Source organism: Apium graveolens, unplaced genomic scaffold, assembly GCF_009905375.1.
Source record: "Apium graveolens cultivar Ventura unplaced genomic scaffold, ASM990537v1 ctg577, whole genome shotgun sequence".
Classification (NCBI taxonomy): Eukaryota; Viridiplantae; Streptophyta; class Magnoliopsida; order Apiales; family Apiaceae; genus Apium; species Apium graveolens.
This window is the reverse complement of record NW_027419089.1, coordinates 21,340-43,752: the sequence shown is the minus strand read 5'-3', so window position 1 is coordinate 43,752 and position 22,413 is coordinate 21,340. Positions and strand designations below refer to the sequence as shown.

General features: G+C 32.9%; 1 protein-coding gene and 1 non-coding gene across 3 annotated transcripts; both read right to left on the bottom strand.

The window, feature by feature from the left end:
• Positions 1 to 362: 362 nt before the first annotated feature.
• LOC141702820 (protein GRIP) lies at positions 363 to 17,784 on the bottom strand. Of its 2 annotated transcripts, none has more exons than XM_074506428.1 (22): positions 17,544 to 17,784; positions 16,118 to 16,845; positions 15,893 to 16,008; positions 13,187 to 13,356; positions 11,820 to 11,913; positions 9,896 to 9,982; positions 9,694 to 9,774; positions 9,335 to 9,460; positions 8,754 to 8,862; positions 8,602 to 8,681; positions 4,252 to 4,410; positions 4,086 to 4,186; positions 3,713 to 3,846; positions 3,506 to 3,603; positions 3,319 to 3,438; positions 3,144 to 3,171; positions 2,944 to 3,002; positions 2,009 to 2,080; positions 1,901 to 1,948; positions 1,433 to 1,538; positions 1,253 to 1,311; positions 363 to 750 (listed from the first exon to the last, which is right to left on the bottom strand). In XM_074506428.1, exons 2-22 carry the CDS (start codon positions 16,752 to 16,754, stop codon positions 640 to 642), a joined length of 2,595 nt encoding a protein of 864 aa, XP_074362529.1. In that variant the 5' UTR covers positions 16,755 to 16,845; positions 17,544 to 17,784; the 3' UTR covers positions 363 to 639. The 2 variants fall into 2 exon arrangements, with proteins under 2 accessions (XP_074362529.1, XP_074362530.1); XM_074506429.1 differs by having other exon boundaries at positions 4,282 to 4,410; positions 17,544 to 17,782.
• Positions 17,785 to 21,076: 3,292 nt separating this feature from the next.
• On the bottom strand, positions 21,077 to 21,183 carry LOC141702825 (small nucleolar RNA R71). Its single transcript, XR_012567271.1, has one exon. It is a non-coding gene; the product is annotated as a small nucleolar RNA R71 (small nucleolar RNA).
• Between the last annotated feature and the right edge of the window lie 1,230 nt (positions 21,184 to 22,413).

Below are 22,413 nucleotides of genomic sequence, written 5' to 3'. Positions count from 1 at the left end.
TTCCTAATTCGACAATTACACAAAAAAACACAAGTAATTTCTCATTATAGAATTCGTCTTTGCACCTTTTTAAAAATTAATCTTAAAACAACATTAATTAATTAGTTCGAAACGATCAATCACTTACACTATATATAATTATAAAAGAAATGAAGAAATAATATTGGAATGAACCAATGAGTTGAAATTCGAATATATTAGACTTGATATTCGTGGTATATAGATGATAATACATTCTCATAATTTTTAATTCAACTCCTTTTATCTTTGTAGGTGATTTTAGAAATTAATTATTTCTTCAACTTTGCCTCGTCTCCTTTTATAAACATCAATTCATTAAAAGAACAAATTTCATTTGAACATCTTGATAAAAACAAGGTAAATTATCATTTTTGTATATATTTGGAACAAGCAAAATACAAAATTCCGGTGCTGGTGTCAGTCCTCTGTTAGACACCAGCACAATATCTTCTGTTTTGTGAACTTCTATGATTAACTCAACATTATGTTGTAAAACGAATGTCCTTTTTTACACAAGATACAAGTAACGGGAATTGTTTTTGGCCTGATGCATCAGCAATCAGACTCAAGTCTAAGGCTATTGCAGCTGGTCCTATGGATGAAAATGCACTTTGAGTATCACGAAAATGAGAATCGTGAAAAAAGTGAGAGGCCAGAACCTGTAGCATCAGTTGCTGGGGTTGATTGGGCTTCGGTCGAAGATCGGTACGCTTGTTGACACTTTTGCATCTGTAGTTGAAATTAAAAAAAAACAACATTTAGTATTTATTTCTAAACAAAGTTAGGGTTTATGTACTCTTTAAGATAACAAATGTTTACTACTTCCCGACTCTCCAAACGTTATTAATCATATTTCAGAGAGGATATCAGCTTGTAAATCAGTACAAGTCTACAACTGTCCAAATAAGGTTTCTTCTTCTGAACAAATTTCAGTTTGGATTTAAATTAAATAGCCTATTCTCAACTAAGGTCACATGCTACTAAGTTATGAACTGGCAGATGGTAAATTAATACTCCACTCTCTCTAAAGAGAACAGGTTTAAGGACAAAATACTTATTAACATGCTTCTAACATGCAGGCCCCATGCACGTTTCAGTTGCGAGTTGACGAGGTCACACTACATACTTTTGTTGAGCTAGAGTTCGCTACTCCCAATAGACAAACAGGCTGTCATATCCAATAGTTATCATATACGTGCAATAAAATAAAGGGTATTAGTAAGTAATGCACCTCTTCTGGACTAAACTGAAGGAGCATTGCAACCACAGGTAGCAGAGCACCCACCTCACCTGTGAACAGAACAGTTTTGATTAAAAATTATACATAGGCAATCACCAGATTCTTTGTTTTTTTACTTCATTAAACTTTTAATCGACCATTTTATAAGACTTTAGCATGTTACAGTCCTACCTGTTTCGAGAAGCTTTAAGATAACATTTTTAAGGTATGTCATATCTACTCCTCCCCTCTTCTGCATTCTTTCCATGTTTCGCACTTCTTCTTTTAACATAGTTTCCTGCACTCATGGAAAATTAAGTCCAAAGAAAATATAAGAGTAGATAAGTACATGGTAAAACGCTTAAACATATAGTAAGATGAGTTTTATGAAATTATTATTTTTGTTATTTATGCAACTGAGTACTATGTTTTCTATAGAATTTGGACTGCTGTAGATGGATTCCTTATGCAAGAGAACTAGGCAGCATCCAATGATTGTAACTGCAAGTGAGATCGTACTTTGCAAGATTGAAGCAGTATATGCTGGTGGGTGATGGCAAAACTGCTTAAAATTACTATGCTAAAGTTGAGATACATTAAATTGCAGCAGAAATTCCCCTACCCAGGTAAGGAATAAGAGATATCCGAACTCATACATACCTGTTGGCTGTGCAAACGATTTTCTCGTTCAAGCTCCTCGATTTCCTCCTATTGAAAAATTAAATTAGTACCTGCCAAATAGATAAAACTATAATAAGTATCAGTTACCTGAAGTACAAGAATGTGCCTTTGGGATTGAGCAAGCTCCTCCTCCCTCTGAGCTTGTTGCCGTGCCAAAATCTGTTAATGTAAATAAATAAAAGTGTAAATTTGACTCTCAACCTGTGGCTTCTCAGCCATAACTTGCAAGCTGCATGTAGGACTTCGGCACTAAACTAGAGGAATTTATAGCAACAAGAAGGTACTATGAAAATTAAGTTTATACAGCCCAATAAAACAACCACCAGATAGCACAACTCCTTCAGCGCTGCAACAAGCCAACAAAATCGTAAAACACTATTTGTCAGACCGAAGGGCCAGACAGGTCATCTTTCCACATAAATAACTTTTTTTGTTGATTAGTATAACAGACAACTGGATTGAAAAAGCAAACAAAACAACTGAACGACTAGAAACCAGGCATACAAGTTGGCACATGCGCAAGGACAAAATCCAGTGATTAAGTATTCAGCATAGATGCTGATTCTCGGTAATTCTTACTAGCAGTAGTTATTGACTTGGTCACCTTTTTTCATTTACATTATTAGCATCTTAAGCTCTGAACCAAACAAAAACAATTATTTTGAGAATATCAAGTTCACACCATCCCATTCCTAGTTTGACAAATAACCTGGAGTAATAATGTAATATATAACTAAAGCTGACTGAAGCTCATTTTAACTGATTGAATTGATGAATTTCAATTGATCAACCAGGCGGGTATTGAATTGCTGAACCAAGAACCTCCAGGTCCAATTTCAATAAGATAGTGGTGATACCCCAAATGTGCCCTTTGTATTATAAAACTGAAAAAGGGTAATAAGAGATGCTTCTCGTGTTGTTTGCGTCACAGGTATTTGGACTTGACTATGCCATGAACTAAAACACAAATCTCAAGGATATAATAGGCCTTCAGGGTATATAGAAGATATGTACTGGCTTACCAGAATCTGATGTTCTTCAGCTGAGGTGCTCAAATTTGGTACATCCAGTTTCTGCAGAACTGTAATATCCATAATGTAAAAGAGAATCAGTAATACAACAAAGGACATTTCTTGTAAACTTTTTAACCATCACACAAGACTATGAACCTTCAAGTACCATACCACTGAAAAAGTTAGGGTGATATAAAGAGAGCTCATACCTGTGTTCTGGTTATCAATGCTATTGACCTATAAATTTTAGCAAATAGTCAGGTCATTTCTATCTTCATGAAGAAAGCCAGTGCCTATGTAAAACCATAGGTAAAAATACCTCTATACGAATTCAGCACATATTTATTCATTTGCACGTAAACAAGAGAGTGAGAAGATATATACCAATGTATTAGAAGACAGTGACTGATGAAGGTTCTTGTTATCGTTCAAAAGCCTAGATATTTCTGTGTCTTTCTCTTCAATCATTTTATCGGCGAGATCACGAAATGCATCATGTTCTTCCTACAAGTAACAAAGCCTGTTAACATACAAAGAAAACAATACTGACAATCAAATTTAACCTTCATACTTTCAATTTTTTATAATGCAACTTAAGGCTCTCCATTTCTTTCTGAGGATTTTCAATAGAGGCCAGCTGGTTTTGAGCCTTCAATGCTTCATATCTCGCTGTAAAAAAATTGTATCATCAAATTACGAGCTTTCTGTTTAAACACTATGCACCTGCATATGAACAAATGGGAAGGAAAAAATATGAATAGAACACATTCATAAGTACATCTCCAAGTTTCTTCAAGATTTTGTTGGTTCTTCTCCCAAGTATCTTTTTCTGATGCATGGGAAGAAAGGAGAGAATTCAGCTTTTTTTCCATGTTCTTGATCTGCTGCTCTGCCTTGGATAAGGCTAAATCTCTAGGAAATTATGTAATTTAACTTTATTAGAAAGCTTATGAAACCAATCAGAGTAAAATAAGCCTAAAGTGGAATAAGCACATGTACAACAAAATACAGATAAACGCAAAGAATATATTATGCATCACAGAAAGAAAATATTTTGAGTTACAAACACGCAAGAAAGCAAATCGTATTACATAAACTTTATTAAATCGAACTTTCTGCCTGACTGAAGACATTTCTAATGACAATATTACCTTGTAGAAATTTCCTTATCATGATCATCCAGAGCATTCTTTAGATCTTGAAGTGCCTTATCCCTCTCAGCAGATGCCAATGTGATTTCTTTCTCTGCTTCCTACAACAAAACAGAATAGTAAGTATGATATGGTTACAAAACCCCAGAAAACCAAGCTAGCTTACATATAAAAAGATGGATGCCTCGATAATTACTTTCATTGCTTCTTCCTGATCTCTAAGTAAATCATTATTTTTTGCAGCCTCCACCTCCGCATCTTTTCTCTGAAGAAGTGCATGTGCGCGCACCTTATAAGATGCAAATTCACTATCCAACCGTGTGATCTGCAAGTTAAAATCATAAGACTATTTACAAATAAGGAGGCTAGAAAAGTATACATCGCATCAAGATACTGTGCATAGCTGATCCTATTAGCACATGGAAGTACCTGTACCCAAATGGAAATTGAGGATAAGGGGCCAGATCTCAGCGGCTTGCATATAAACTACCAATTCAATTTCTTAGCAAGTGGGACTACTTATTTTTTCAGGTGGAGCTTGATAGGTTTGTTGGAAAATGCTAAAAGGTCACTTCTTGGAACTATTTCACACATAGTATACCATTCTCAACTGAGATACTGACTAGTAGCGAAGCAGATTGTCCGGATACGTTTTACAGTATATGGATGAATACTGTCACTTGAACGAATCATTGGAAGGTGCATGAAGGGTAGAGCTAGCTAGAGCAACATGTATGTCTTGCATTTAGAGCCTGTTGTCTCGGCTTAAAACCATGAGCTTAAAGTGATTTTGACTTTAAGCTGAAAATGTGTTTCTGTGTAATAAGCTAAAAGGCGACTTAAAGTTGAAAAACAGCTTAAAGCCAAAATATGGTAGGATGTACGTCTCAACTTCTTTTTTTTGTAATTTTATTTGACAAAAGTTAATATTCTTACCCGTGCGTAATTTATAATATTAATTATTTTATATTTTTAGTAACTCATAAATTATTACATCCTTATTATATAATATGCATAAGGGAATGTTATCCAAATTTTTGGTAGTTATGGTTCCTGTACTACCAATTTAATATGGATCGTTAGATCTTCAAACAAATATTCTATAACCAACGATAAGTAGGTACTCTAAATTGAATATAATATCTTATCCTTTTAAGAATTTAAACAAAAAAGAAGTAGGTATTTTAAAACGAATAGAATAATAATGCAAAATTCGTAACAAATTACTTTCTTCAAATTCTAGATAATATTTTTTGGACAATTTTTAAACCATATTGAATTAATCATTACTTCGTGAGCTTCGCGTGGGTTGTAAAATTGTCAAAATATGATTTAGAGAAGTGAAGGTACATCCGAAATAAAATCAAACGAAACTCAGTAATTTTTTTGTTTGTTTGAACTTTAATTTGATTTTTTTAACTATTTAAAATTAATAAATATTAGTTGAATAAAACATTCGTGCATTGAACGCCGAAATATTAAAAATTTGGTAGTCGGTTAGTTTGTATAGTACTTGAGTTTATATAATACACAGGATTGCGTTTGTATCTATGTTATTCATGATACTTTTTTCAAAACTTAAATAGAGATAATTCATTCGTTGGTTATGACATTGAAATAAGACAAAATAATACACACTATTCATCTTGACTAAAAAAAATTATACTATTGGTCGAGATTAAAATATTTAAAATCAAAGTAAGTCTGATCAGTTGAATTTAATTGGTATAATGGATTTCGAGTTAAAACAAAATTATAACTACTATTGATTCGCCTAAAAAAAATTACATTATTGAATTGATAATTTGTCGATCGGAATAATAGCATCGGGTTAAAACAAAATAATATTTATAATTCATCTAGGCTAAAAATTTATAAAGCTAATCCACGGTAAAACATTAATAAAATCAAAATAAAATTCGACCAGTTAAAACAAAATAATTTATATAATTCATCTAAGTTAAACAAAAGTATATATTTACCCGACATTAAACAAAATTAAAATGAAACTAAATTTAATTATTGGATTTGATAAGTATAATGGGTCTCGGGAGAAAAAAATTTAAAATAATACTATATGTGATTCATATACAGTACTATTGAACCGGGATACGATTTATCGTTTAAATTAAAAAATAATTATATTTCCTAAACACACATATAAATAACAATAATACTATAATTTTCAATTAGTAATATTATTTTTCAAATTTAAATACCTCTAAATAAAAAATATCAAATAATATCCTTATTATATAATATGCATAAGAAAAATCTTATCCAAATTTTTGATAGTTATGGTCCATGTACTACTAATTTAATATGAACCGTTAAATCATTTTGCAGATATATGTGTATATCAAGGTTCTAAAAATCGGCGTTTTTTCCGATTAATCGGCCAACTAATCGCTAATCGGAGAGTCGCCGTTCTGATAACGTAACATCGTCGGAAAAAAACGTTTTTCCGGTCAAATGAGTCAAAATCGGTGATAATCGGGTCAACACCGGAAAAATCGGAGAAGTTGATTGTGTGATTCAACAAAAAATGGAAGAAAGACGTGTGGGTTGGAAGAAGAGAAGAAATCGAAACGAAAAACTCAGGAAGCAATAGGCAGCAAATAGTATGAGACGGGGGGAGGAAGAAGATAATGAAACAGACCTTAAATTCGTGGTCTATGATGAAAGATGCATATAATAATAAATTTATTATATTTGAGTTGTGTAGTACAACTGTACAACGCAGTACATGCACAATTATAGTAATATGGGCCTTTTTTTGCAAGTCCGATGGATCATAACCACATCAGGCCCAACTACAATTATGTGAGACTTCTTGTTACTAGAATTGGCCCACTAAGAAATCCCATTGAAATTAATCAGCTTAACTTATACATATTTTTTACGAGTAAGAAGGTAAACATTATTTATATAAAATTAAAAATTAAATATATATATATATATCCGATTTTGCTCTGATTAATCCTTCCGATTAATCCCCCATTCACCAATTAATCGCTAATGGGTACCTCTACTGATAAGTACCGATTTTTTATTTTTACAACCATGGTGTATATGTATAATTATTATCAAATCATATCATATAAAAATTTTGAATTAACAAATTTCACATATTAAAAGTTGCAATTCAATTTTTATTAAAAAATAATATAATATTGAAAAAAAATCGTGCATTGCACGTGTTCTAAACCAGTACAATATAATAAACTTACTCAAACGCATTCTAACTTAAAAATTTGACTTTTAACTTTTCACTTGCAACTTTAAATCACAAGAATTTTTTTTAATCTTAGCCAAACGGGCTCTTAAATATATAGGCATATATCAAATAGAAACCAAATTTAAAATAGAAACTAGAAACTAATCTAAACCTCTAGATCAATCTAATCTAATGACCCCCTAAAAGCACCACACCTAACTAATCTGCACCCTCCCACACACAATCTCACACAATCTCAGCTTTTCCCCTCCGTTTTATAATTTAATTTTTCCCGTCAAACGGTAAGTTTTTTTTTTAGATCCGACTTCACTGTATTTTTCTTAATCTCTTAACAATCGATTTGCATACCATATGTGTTATATTTCAAAGTAATTTAAAAAAAAATATTTGGTTTATAGTTTTTATTCTAAAATTGGTCTATATTAGAGTAGCCCCCCCTATATATATTATTTTCTTTTTTTCTTGGATCTTCTTTTCCTCTTTAATCTTAAGGAATCAAATACTATCAGACATACACATGTATTTATTGTTATCATGTACAATATATATGTGTATTTTTGTCATATATAGAAGTAGTCAAGCTATTAAATTTTATAAGTTTCAAGTGTTAATATTATGACAACAGATCCGTAAGTTGCGTTTAAGCATTTCAATTGGATTTATCGATTAATTGTGTAATTTTGTAATCCATTAAATATTTGCAACTGCGTGAATTGCTTCCACAAGGAGCTTAGGCTCCACGAGAATCTTGCGCCTCCGTGCACCCTTAGCTAATGATAGCAGTAATTGATACATTTATTTACTTAGTTCTTCGACAAGAAAGTATAACAATGGGTATATTAAAATTTGAATTAAAATTTTAAGTTCATTCCAGATAGATTATAATTTTAAAATAGGATCATACACAACACATAATAACATCAATATATACTACTTGTCAATCCTTAAGGTATAAATCCTTTTGGTTTATAATTACAAGTGTCTGAATATTTAGTATTAGTATACCCAACCTAGCTGTCTAGCATAAACCCTTACATGCAAGTAATTTATATAGGTAGACCTCATATCATAAGTCCCATCCCAAGTATTGGGGGCAGGAGATTCACACATCCTTTTCAGACAACCCCGCTACTTCCCAATCTATAAGTTTAAAAAGATGTGATGTGTCATTTAAAAGGGAAAGCAAAAAGTTATAACATAATTGGCTACAACTAAATGAACATAGCTACCATATTGCAGTCAGCATCAGCAAGTATAATATCTAAAATAGTTGGATACCTCCTCTTTTGCAGTCAATAATTCAGCGTCTCTCATGTTTAGCAGCCGAGTCTTGGCAGACAACTCTGATTCCAGCTGACCTGTCAAAGAAAAAGATTACGCATCAGTTTCACTCCAAGAAATTGTGCAAAATATTTAGTAAGATATAATACTTTTCATTTTAGCTGCTTCAATTTCAGCACGAATGCAGTTGCTCTCTGCAACCTCCAGCTTCAAATTGAGTGACAGCAAGGCGGACTGCCAACTCTCTTTTTCTTTATCCTGAATATATAAAATTAATGAATTAAGTACATTTGAATGATGTAACATTCTTTAATTATAATTATTCAAAGAATATGCTTCACCATTAAATCATTTAAAGCTTCATCAGATAACAACATTTGGTTGAAAACAGTATTTTATTATCACTCCCTCTGTTCAAGTAATATGATGGGTATGTACTTAAAAATTTTCAAATTTTTACGTTAAGGTTTTACATACTATTAGTTTTGTACTTCATTTTTTAATTTCTGTATTTATATAATTAGCATTATCACCCAGAAACGGACAGCATGTCACAAGGGGTACCATGCTCTGATTTCTTTCATCTGCAACTTATAATCCATAAACAGAAAGTATGCCAGCATGAATTAGGTTGGCAATGGCATTATCAAACTAAAAGAACATATGACAGCATTAAGAGCTATAGTAAAATAAAATCTGTCAACTAGTACTTGAATACTTCATAACATACATGCTCTTGATTAAGTTGAATAAGTTCTCCCTTCACAGTTTCCATAGCAGCTTTAAGCCGAGCTACTTCACCACTTGAAGCTACATCCATATCTGCTATTTTTGACTCCCTCTCTGCAACCATTTTCTGGATGATGAAGAAGTGTTTCCATTAAGATTAACTTAATTAACTCAGAATTCCGAATCACTCAACATCTTACACGGATACACTACAAACCCATCATGCACTATGTAAAGAATGTAACTAATATCTAAGCAAAAAGGTAATGAGCCTTCTGGTGTGTGTTCATGTTACCACTTCGCTTTCCACTTATTTCTAAAGCAATATAATGAAACTAATGAGGTAATTACAGCATATACCTGCAAAGTAGAGATAGTTTCGGTTGCTTTGCTTCTTTCTGACATCATATCAGCAAGTTGAGCTTCATAACTTTCTATATGCTGAAAAGCCAAAACAGGATAAGGCATATATAAAGATTTAAGTGGATTTCTGGTATAAAAGCATGGAAATCATACAGTCTAAGCAGCCAAATTCCACATATATAAGTAATTGACCATTTACCTTTCGGTGTTTAGAAGAGAGTTCAGCCATTGAAGTTTGTCTTTTCTCTTCAGCTGCTTTTAGTAGCTCTTGCATATTTTCCAAAAGCTGAGGATGATTAAGGTTAGAAAATTCCTTAAGTTATTAAAATTCATACCAAAGATGTGCTTTGTATGTATGATACTATTTATACCAACTTAGTTCCGTAATATTCACCGTTGTAAAAGAAAATTGATTTATATTTATTTAGATTTCAATACATATTTAGAATTTAAGATTTTATGTTCATATCTCACTTTTATCAAAATAACTAATGTAATTTATAACTTTTATCATATTTATTTCTCAGTCCACGGAATCTTATTTGAATTAGACATGCTTAATTGTAACAATTTTAATCTAGTATACTTTTTAGCTTACTACATTGTGTAAGATACTACTTATTCACATACTCGGAATAATGTACAATATTATCTTTAAGTAGAGCTCGAATAAGTAAATTAGTATATCATAGATATTAGCTCATAATATTTCTACTCTTACGCTGTCAACGATGTACAAGTGAAATTTGATAAATAATAGTCGTAATTTTTATTGGAAATCATTATAGAAAAGTTATTGCAATTGTTTTATAATAAATATAAGGAGATATTAAAAAATGTGTAAATAATATTGAAACATACATTTTAGTAAAAAAAATTATGAATGAGAGAGGTTGAAGAGATTGAATTGGGATATCATGTTTAATTAGTATGGAAACTCTGCTGATATGTTGAATCAACTCACCGCACGTCACTCCCATCTCTCCTCTCATCTTCCTTCAATTATATCGAAGAAACCCTAACATCATTCTTTGGGTTAGGGGCTGTCATCAGTCTTTTGGTTGATGATGAGCCCCACATTATTTTAAAACATTCTTAATTTTGTTTATTTCTTAATGAATATCTCTTTGCGGAGTGTTCTTCTACCCTACCCATTTATTGGGTTTTTATTCTCTCTTCGTGAAAGTCCCGCTCATGCTCGAGATCATATATCTCCTGGATTACTGTTATATTGGCTCATTGATAAGATTTGTATGGGATCGCAACTATGGCGAATTGTTCAAATACGTTCTGAGAAATCAAAAACATACATTCTTCAAAAATCGTTAGATTGTCTTTAAAAAAGCCGTATGTTTCAACAATACAAGCAAAGGATACTCCATTGCAAGATCTACTCGCTGATCATAGGTTTGAAAAAGGAAAACTTGATATGATCTAATTTATAATGTGTTTGTTTTTTTCGATCATTAAATAGATATGGTACGGCCTTTTATCAATGAATTGATTTACAATAAAATATGCTTAGTCAATATGGAGAGTTTTTTTTTGAGAGTATGATATTAACTTTTAATTTGTAAATAACCATTGTTAATATCTGAATCAATGGAAAATAATCTTAAATTTTGTACCTATATGTTTTTTAATTTTAAATGGGGATTTTGTTAATTTTAGGGCAAGAATGTATAGTCTTTAATGCACTAGGTGTTAAAGTAGTGAAGTTAATAGCTCTAATATATTATTTAGCTACACACAGGCTATGAATGCATTATTTAAACCAAAAAAAATCAAAATATGATTACTTTTCTAATGGAAATATGGAATGAAAATATGTAAAAGAATACAATGATTCTAGCAAAAAAAATTAACTTAAAAATGAGTAAATAGATTGAAAAGTCGTGGCTAAAAGATATGAGAAAAAAACAAAGATAATATATTTTTTGGAGTAATAGTTTGTTATATAATGTAAAAATTATATTTTACATATTCATATTCATATCAGGAAACACACTGATCCATATGCATATAAAACAACATAGAGAGTAAGCTTTTGATATGCCATGGCAAGTACATTAGGATTTTCAAATTGCTTATCCTAATCTAAAAAGTACAGAGTGTTATATTACCTGTTCTTTTTCAATGACTGAATTTTGTAAAGTTCCAATAACATCTTCTTTGGGTTGAAGAGAACGACGCAACTCTTCAAGATTATCTCGAAGCCTGTACATCAAGATTTTTTAAAATGCACATCGGAAAAACAACCCTAAAAGAGAAATATTAACTGGAAACAAATTAATCGCTATTGGTTTCCGTTTAAAACTCTTTTCACACTGATGATATGATTCAAGTTTTTAGAGTCCTGCCTAATAATAGAAAATCTCCATGGCAAAAAATTTCTGTGATTTCCTAAACAATATGATGCATGAAAACTTAAACAGCACAGACCAGAGCAATAGACTTCCAATAGAGGTTACAAACAGGAGGTACCACCAGAATTATGCTTAATTCAGCTATTATTATTAGTTATCAAATATAAAATGTCAGGTTAAGTACAAGGATAACTCTGCATTCACATAAGTTCACACACGTTCACACACAGGTTATGTATATATAATATACCTCTAGCTTTGTCCAACACTTAATTTTACGAAATTCTGACTATTGTCAGCAGGGGCATTAAAGGTCATCTATGCAGGGAGGTATGGCTGAGCACGGTTCAGTTTGGACGGTTTTGGAGGTCCAAACTGAACCAAACCGACATTTTCGGTTTAGAAAATTTTAAAATCGAATCCAAACAAAATGGTATAAAAACCGAACCAAATGGAATCAATTCTTAACGGATTGGTTGGGTTTGGTTTAGGGTTTAATAACGAAACATATAAAAATATTGTGCTGTTCCTTAAGTAAAAATAAATAGTGTTAGTTGCTAACTATGTGTGTTACTTGACAAAACAAAATGCTTCGATAAAAAATAAAGATGAAATTTGCATGACTGTCCGACATAAATTATTCTAGATGCCATCCTTATTTATGCACCATGTAACTCATTTTAATTTAAAAAGTAAAACAATTAGTTTCATTTAATTATTAATTAGGAGTAAATAAAATAACGAAGGAGAATAATTTCAAAAGTGAGAAACAACTAGATTAATGGTCATCACTTATATATAAATTAAATTATAAAAATATTATTTATCAAATATATGTGATAACGGTTCAGTTTGGTTATTTCGGTTGGTTTGAAAGTAAAAAACGGAACCCAAACCGAAAATTCGGTTTTTTATTTTCAAAACTGAAACCAAACCAAACCGTTAAAAAACCGAAAAATTCGGTTTGGATCGTTTTTGGATAATTATGCTCAGCCCTACTGAGAGGGATGCATGCCTTTAAAATTAATAAAATAGATACAGGTGTTATAGTCATGCAGAAATGTAACCATATAATCGCTTATGCAAATATTTAATCAAAAAGTGATAGCATCTAGAATTAGTACTTATTATTTGCGCTTCTCAATTGTTGCCTCTCAATATCCATAACTTTCAGCGTCTCATTAGCTTGTTGGCGTGTGCGCTCCAGTTCCTCCTGCAAAGTAGACTGTTGCAACAATGCCCGCTCAGACTTTTCATTGACATCGCAAAACTGAGCTTCAAGATCTTCTTTTTCCTGGACGGACAACTTCAAATTTAAATAGGGAGCAAATGATACTATTTTCACCTTTAAATGATACAAACGCAAATAAAAAACGGAAGAGAATAGGAAAATAAAGCTAAGGGGCCCAGGTGTCGAGACATGTGCAATAGCAGCTATAAAATATCTCAACTGAAATATTTTGGTATCACAACACAAAGCTGAAGCAGAAAAGAAAAGATGAGAAGGTCAATCTAAAATAGGGGATTGGGTATTTATCAAACTACGTCCCCGGCTGCCCGGTTGTAAAGATCCCTTTTTTCTGGCAAAGGTCAATACAAAAATTTATGCACTCACAACAAAATGCCTCAAACTGACAATCGAACCCTCGACCTCTTGTTAACCAACCACTAGACTATAATGCTCGGCATAGTTGTATAGCAAGGCGTTAAAATTTGAAAAGGTGTCCACATCATCTAGGATTTAGTAGTCTAGGCAACAATTAGGCAATGACAAGGCATCCATTGAACTTAACAAATTCTTGCTTCCTTTATCTAATCTTGGTGTCACAAATAGCTCATACAGATACACAATACAAATTTTTGTTACTATATTCACAAAAAATATTCTCCTATATTTTTGATATTTTCTGTGCTCTTTAATTAAACCTTTTAGAATCTTTTTTGATTTCTTTCCTCGTTGCTTTTACATTCCTTTGGGCTCACAAATGACTCTATATACATATATGTTATTACTCCATGAAAACACTCTCTAATAAAGAAAAATAAAGAATACCATAAAATCTTACATAAAACTGCATTTAGATTATAATTTTTACACCAAAAAGGTTTTTTTATCAATAAAAATAAAATCCAACAGAAAATTAGGATAAAATATAACATGATACATATAATTTCTTTCTAACAAAAATATCTATAACTTAGGTTCTATACCGGATTCTTGTTACATTTGATTTTTAAAATTTTTTATGTTTGATTCAATATGTTGGGTTCAATTGTTGTTAAATTTTGTGATTCTAATCTTTAAAAAAAACAATATTGATGAAAAATAAAGTGTTAAGATGGTGTTCTTCCGTGTTATTTATGTAAGGGCGTTCTTCAGGAATGCTACCCCATATGTAGTATAGCTTTCTGCACAATGATATAATTGCATATAATACTAATATATATTTATATATATATATATATATATATATTTGTTGAGGAGAAAAATGTTATTTTTTATTGAATGCCTGATTCGTCTAAGTTGTTTAGAATTTACCAACTCAGATCTTCCTTCTCTAAAGTACACACTAGTTTTCACGTGTCTCAGCTAAACAAACATATAGGAACACCTATAGCTCATACTCAGCTTTGTTAAGTGAAGGCTTCACGTGTTTCTATCATAAGTCCCATAATGGTAATTTTTGTTAGATGAAAAAATTCAGAAGCTAAAACAGGTGAACAAGCATTTGATACAGCATAAGGTATGCAAAATGCAATCAGTTTAAGTGGAAGAAAGAGAAATATTAGGATAATGAGGAGTTACTTATAGCCGATCTTCCAAAATTCATTTTGGCCTCTGGAGTAAATTTATCCATGTGCAGGAGAAAGTGATGACTAGTTCTATATGACCGGGTGCTGGCTTATGACAGTTTAGTATAAGACTTGCTGCTTATGATTTTTTTTTTCAAGGAGGTAGAATATAATATGTACTCTGTAATTGTCATCGAGCAATCATATTAGAAAACTGGACTAGGAGCTGATCCAGTTTTTATTTTTCCTCTCGAACTTCTATCTACACTTAACAATCATATAGAACGATGTTTTCTACTAGTCCCCACAATATTCTACAATTAACTACAGCCAATATACCTGCTCCAGCAATTTATGTCTTCTAAAATTGGTTAATTTTTTTAATGTTGCTCTTTGTTATACAAGAATTCAATGTATTACAATAAAGATCGCATGTTGTTAAATATGAGAGATCTATTTAGTGGCTTCTCCCAAAAACTGAAGGCTTATATGGGCTGATCATCTTGCCTGGTACCACGGCTGAAGCAGAAAAATCATGTTTAAGGCTTCTACCCACAAATTCCCAAAACTTTAAATTCGATGCTATGTAGTTAAATTCCCAAAAGATGGGATCCTCTAGATCCACTATTAAAACCTAAAATAGGGTTCTAACTATTAAGCAAGGGGGATTTTTAAAGATATAATAATATCAATTTAGTGGCTTCTCAGAACCCTTAGGTTTTGGAAGAGTTGAGCATCTAACAAAATTGATACATACACACACATACACAGACACACACAAACACATCCAAACAGTGTCTTCAGAGTAGCAGTACCATCAGAGGCATTCAATTTAACGTTTCTCCCTTTCTTCTGAAAAATATAAGACTAAAGATCCAACTATGGTACAAACAATCTGGCGATCTTTGATTTTATGGTACAAAGGTTAGGATGCATAAAAGGAAAGAAGAACAGCGTATACATTGAGATATACAAGAACACATTGCATCTATACAACTTACAGCACACATTACAAGAAAGCCTAGAGATTGATTTACCTTTTGAACCTCTTGAATACGCTGTTTAGCTCGTTTGTGAAGCCTACTAAATTTGGAATCAAGGTCAGAGTACTTTATATCTCGCTCTTTTAGTTGTTCATCCATCTTCAATTGAGCTAGACAAATGAAACAAAATATAATTTATGTTTGAAAGAATATAATATAGACTCGCAAACAAATGGAAACTGGGCCTGTGACTGTAATCTAGAAAGAGGGATGTAAAACCTTCAGCAAGTTTAGCAGAAAGCTCTTGCGACTTTGCATCTGCTTCTATATAAACAGCTCGAAGATGCTTCAGAGCCTCCTCAGCAGCACCTCGTGTTTGTCTTTCTTCAAGAAGTTCTTTACTTAAAGTATCTAACTTAGCATTTAGTGTCTTCACATCCTCGTATGCCCCCTCATCCTGAAGAATTCCTCTCTCTAATTGGTAATGACCACCAAAATCCGATTGGAGACTATTCAACTCCTTAAAGTGAGATTTCATGTAATCGATCTGAAAAGAAAGTTCTAAAACCATTTCCAGAAGTGGATCTTGTGTGTTGATATCATGTGGTTTGGTATCTTGTAATCCATTCTCCTTGGATAGATCTGCATCATTCTTTTGATTCATGGAAATTGGGTCTTTTTCCGTTTTTGTATCATCTTCTACAACATGTTGGTTCTCCGTGGGTAGACCAGCATCATTCTCACAACTAGAACCGGTAAATTCTTTGTCACCTTCTATAATATCTTCCACTTGAGTTTCATTCTTTAAGGGAAAATGTTCAACATTTTCATTATTTACGTCAACAGAATCAGAGTCTAAGGATCCTTGTAAAGGCACTTCCAGCACCACACCATCTTCAAGGTTCCCTGACGACATTTTTGCAGTCTCTAAACTAAAGAGATGACTGCATGTTATCTTCCCCGCGTTTTTTCATCAACTAAAAACTGTAACCAACTCACAAGTATAACTGAAAAGATAAAAAAATTGACAAGTCCACTGTGAGAAAAAACAAGTTTATTAGTAGCTACTAATTAAGTGAACAGTATGAGTTAACCTTGACGACAAGTTCAAAACTTTAGATGCACCTTAGTTTTATCTTTTTTTTGGTTAAAAATGCAAAAATGGCCACTACAAGACTAAAAAAAAGCAATAAAAACAGCAATTCTTCATCATCAGTGACATAGTAGTACATTAAAAAATTCAAGTTTAGAACAGTGCTGGAGGGGGGACGAGGAAGCCCGCGCAAAATGATTTAGGGGTAAAGATTAATAAGGTATAGTTAATTATGCATAAAGTTAGGAAGCAAGATTAATAAATTTTGAATCATCAGATACTAGTACTTATCTCGGAAAAGTGATGTGAATGTGCAAGCGATTATTAAGGTATAGTTGATACTAGTACATTTAATTGACAGGAGCTGGAATGCTATTAGCACCTATAGTTTGAGTTAAGTTAAATAGCAGAAAGAAGCGAAAACAGGAGAGGAATGATGGATGAATTCTAGTAATAATATGCAGTAAAGTAAAAAAAAAAAAAACTGGAAAAGGAAACATGAGTACATTGTAAACCAGAAATTGAAAGGCACAACAAATCAGATCAACAATTAGCATAAATATGAAGTGGGGGAGTTGATAATTAATTAAAAGAGAGAATAGAAGGAGGAACCTTATATTAATTGGGGAATCAGTACAAGTAGATGGAAATTGAGAGTGAATAAAAGATAACAGAGTGTTAAAGATTTGAGTTTAAAGGCTTGATTCAGGAGGACTTGCCCAAAGCCGCAGATCTATCTAGCATATATTATGTATATATGTATATGTATATGTATATGTTAGAGATCGCGAGCGGGAGCTGTGGGTTTCTCTGCCCCCCTTGTGTTTTTTTAACCGGGTGTAAAGAGGGAGGGGGTTAATGCCCAAACTGCTGCACAATTTGGGATTTGTCACTTTACCCCACCATCAACTTCATATATCGCTTACTTTTTCATTTAAACTTTTATTCAGAAAACTAAATTTTTTAAAAAAATTAAAAAACTATACTTTTTCTACATCTTAAAATACATGTCGGGTACTCTCCCAGAAACGATAACAATTGGGAGTAACGGAGGGAGTATTTTGTTTCACAAGAATCTTAATTACCATTTTCAAAACTTCAATCCCCGTACATGCTTGTGTATATCGGAAATCGGAGGTAATCATTTAGAATAGCGATTACTGAATTATCGGTAAATTGGGAATACGATAAATCAAAATGAAAATTAGATATATTTTAATGTTTTATTAAGATTTAATATAATAACTTTATTGTTAATATGATTTATCATTTAAAAATGATTTATAATAATAAAGTCGACCCGGTCAATTTTTTTAAGGATAAGTAAAAAAATTATCAGCGATTCTTGAAAAATCGAACAATATATAAAATAAAGCTGATACTATTTTAAAAAGTATTTAACCATTTCTCAATTTTCTCAAACAAATTACAAAGTTTGATATTTCACTCAAATGCAATTGTTATTTAAGAATACATTGTAGTTGATTTTCTAATTATTTATAATTATAATATAGTATCATTTTTAGGGCTGTAATTGGAGTCAGGCGGCTCGCAAGCTCGCCCGGCTCGAACTCGTTTAAGGGGGTTCGAGTTCGGACAGAGGTACTGACTCGTTTAATTACTCGAGCTGGCTCGGCTCGACTCATGAAATTAAACGACCAGAGTTCGGGTAGAAATTTAGGCTCGATTACGTGTAAAATTAAACGAGCCGGCTCGACTCGACTCGTGAAATTAAACGAGTCGAGTTCGGGCAGAGGTTTAGGCTCGTTTAACTAAACGAGCCGGATCAGCTCGACTCGATTAATTTAGGCTCGAATTACGCCCGGCTCGAACTCGGCTCGCTCGGCCCGAATTACAGCCCTAATCATTTTTAATATTTAAAAGTTCATATATTTAAAAATATAACACATCTCGCAATCTTCTAAGTTTTATGTCTCGTCAAATGACACGTTATTAGCCAAATCTTATTTTATCATTTAAGCAATAAAATCCGAGCCTTAATATTGTGAGTAGTGATGGGTGTTGAGTGGCATTTATGACACTTTATAATGCTCCATTAAATTTTGAATTGGTGTTTTTGTACTCAAGTTATTGGTGTTTTAATGTGTATTCTAGTGTTTTTGCATTTTAGGCATTAATCCGGGATTCAGGTGAATTAACATTGATTTGATGCTAATATGGTGTTAGGATGGTGTCCAAGAAATAAAGCTCGTGAAGACCAACTCATTGCAGCAAGAAAAGAAGGAAAAAAGAATTTTCTCCAGAAGGTCGGCGCTCCCGCACTATCATAGCGCGCGCCCGCGCCCAAAGTACAGAGACACAGTGCGCCTGCGTTGATCAAGCGTGCGGCCGCGCCAGGTCGGGATCCCAGAATCCTGTTTCTTATGGACTTTGATTGGAGGACTTCTACTATGCATGGGCTGCTATATATACCTAAATAAAGGTCATTTTTCACAAGGATATGTACCAGAGCACAAGGAGAAGGCGTAAGAAGACCGTTTTAGCACAATTCAACGAAGGCGAAGAAGATCTAGTTTATACTTGTGATTCTTTGTTCTAAGTTGTAACTTTGGATGCTAGTTTTCTTATTCGTGAACCTATACTCGTGTTTCGTACTTGGTTTATTATTTATTCAGTATAAAGACTACGTTTATTATACCATGCTTTCATCGAAACCCACGTTGATGATGAGTCCGATTATGGGCTAATCGTTATCGTGGGGTTCCAGCGGATTTATTTATGGATTTCTTTAGTTAATTTGTTTCGATGTCTTAGTGTGTGGTGATTGTATGATAACCTAGTATTGATGGTGCTTATTCGTTTTATGAGCGTCGCGAACTTATAAGATAGTGCGTTAATCTTTAATGAAGCGACAGTGAATTTAAGGATTTAGAACTTGCCATGCTAGCATAGGTTCATGTGTTACTGTTATACATGATTCGTAAGTAATTTTAACCATCTTACTTGCCCTATGTAATCACAATAGATAACTTGTGCATTAAACCGTTATGTTGTCAAATTCTATAGACATATATGGTCTCAATATAATTGGTGTCTGTTCAGCTTCTATCTCTTTTGTGGATGTCTGGAAGTATGTTATTTGTACAAAGAAAGTTGGCGTTTATCAGTTTCGTATTATTTGATTAGTGTCATCACCATTACCTGCTAAGGCTACGAACGAAAAGGCTATTGAAGGAAGTATTTAATAAAGTTAGAATCTCATGTTTGTGTCATATATTAGTCAACTCTCTTTAATCTCTTAGTTAATGTTCTCCAGTATAATTCTCAATAGTTAATCGTAGTATAATCAAAACCCAAATTGTTATTCGTCTTAGCATTGAATAATAGTCATATCATTCTTGCATAAGTGCATAAATCACAAAGTTAATCTAACCAGTATCTGTGGGAACGAACTAGAAATAATTCGCGTATACTTGCGTGAATTATTAGCGCGTGCTTAGCGACTAACAAGTTTTTGGCGCCGCTGCCGGGGACTCGGTGTTAACTTTTTGTTTATGTGTTTGTCATCGGTGATCGTTAAAGTTCATTGACTCGGATATTATTACTTACCTACTCTTTTCCTTGTCGTGTTTCAGGTACTCTAGTGAGCGTGTATGCATACGCGTTCGTGGGCTCGTAAGAGAATTCTGGATCAAGCCGAGGAAGAAGCTATAGTGGTTCGAAGGAAAGTTTTTGAGGATGAAGAGAAAGTAGAAGAAGAAGAAGAAGAAGAAGAAGAAGAAGAAGAAGAGAAAGTCGAGGAACCAGCTTTAATAGAGATGGGCGATCAAGACTATTCTCAGCCTAAGTTCAATGATATTCAGTCAAGCATCATCAGACCAACCATCTCGGCTAACACTTTTGAGATCAAGTCGGGCACGATTCAGATGATACAGAACTTAGTTCAGTTTGGGGGTTATCCTACAGAAGACCCCAACATGCACATCAGGGATTTCATCGAGATCTGCGACACTTTCAAGTTCAATGGGGTGGCTGAAGATGCTATCAAGCTGAGACTCTTCCCATTCTCGCTGAGGGATAAAGCAAAGTGCTGGTTACATTCTCTACCACCAGGGTCTATCACCAAATGGGAGGATCTTGCTCAAAAGTTTCTCACTAAATTCTTTTATATGGCGAAGACTGCTGCAATCAGGAATGCTCTTACTTAGTTTGTGTAGCAAACTGGAGAATCTTTGTGTGAGATATGTGATCGATATAAGGAGATGTTAAGGAAGTGCCCACATCATAGCATGCCTGATTGGATGATTATAAACTGTTTCTATAATGGTTTGGGCACTCAGTCTAGACCTATGCTCGATGTAGCATCTGGTGGAGCCTGTTAGGCATTCGAGCATAAAAATGCAACGAAAAAACAAAATTTTTGAATCCCTGTCGTAGGATCTATGTATAATGAACGGATAATTATGGAGAATGGATATTTTACCTTAAAGAGATTTACGATTATGATTGTCAAAACCACGTATCCCGCCTTGACGATCTACGCCGTAGAGGTATCCACACGAAAGCTGGTACGGAGGAGGCATGTACTAGCACCAAGAACAGACCTGTTTTCCCCTCTCTCTCTCTCACTTTAGCTGCTAGGGTTTTATATTTTTATCTAATAAAAATGTAACCCTAATTTTAGCCTTAAGGATGTTTATATAGAAAGGCCAAAAACAGTCCTAACCCTAATCCAAGTTAGAGTTTATTAAAATCTGAAATTCTATTTATTTAATAATTAAGTTTAACTCAATTACTAAATAACAACTGAATTTCAGATTTAATAATATACAAATTCGAAATTCATTTATCCCATTAATTAAGTTCAACTTAATTAATAATAAATGATTCAAATTTCCCCTTTTTTAATTCAAATCTGAATTTGAATTAAATTTTCCTCCATGCTTTCTTTGTGCGACCCTATAGGTTATTATTACGTTGACAATAATTTAAATATCTCATATTTAAATTATAAACAATGAGTTGCATCTAGTAATACATCATTGCTACCCAAGTAATAATAATTAAATCGGTGATCGATTAAACCTTTCGTGAATAATGTACAATGTAATATAATCCCTTTAGCCTTATATTATAGATCAAACTTGAGGAATGCATTGTATCATCCTCTGTTAACGTTTAATCCTTCTTTCCTTGATCAATGAGTAAACATTAAACAAATCAGTATTTGAGCACGACCATGCATTTTATAGTCTTACTCAATCAAGAGGCAAATAATATCACTCCTTTAATAAAGGAGGGCTAAATACCATCTAGATCATTCATATTTCTCATACGATTCATAATGTACCCAATGTCTACTTTTATTATTACACGGTCAAGGATAACTTTCAATAGTATCAAAGTATATTAATTCTCGTATAGAAATATAATGATTTCAGGTCAAAGGACCAATACATCATTATCACTGTGAGATTAACTTATGGCACTTTAAACTTGTAGTATCTCACAATGGGTCAAT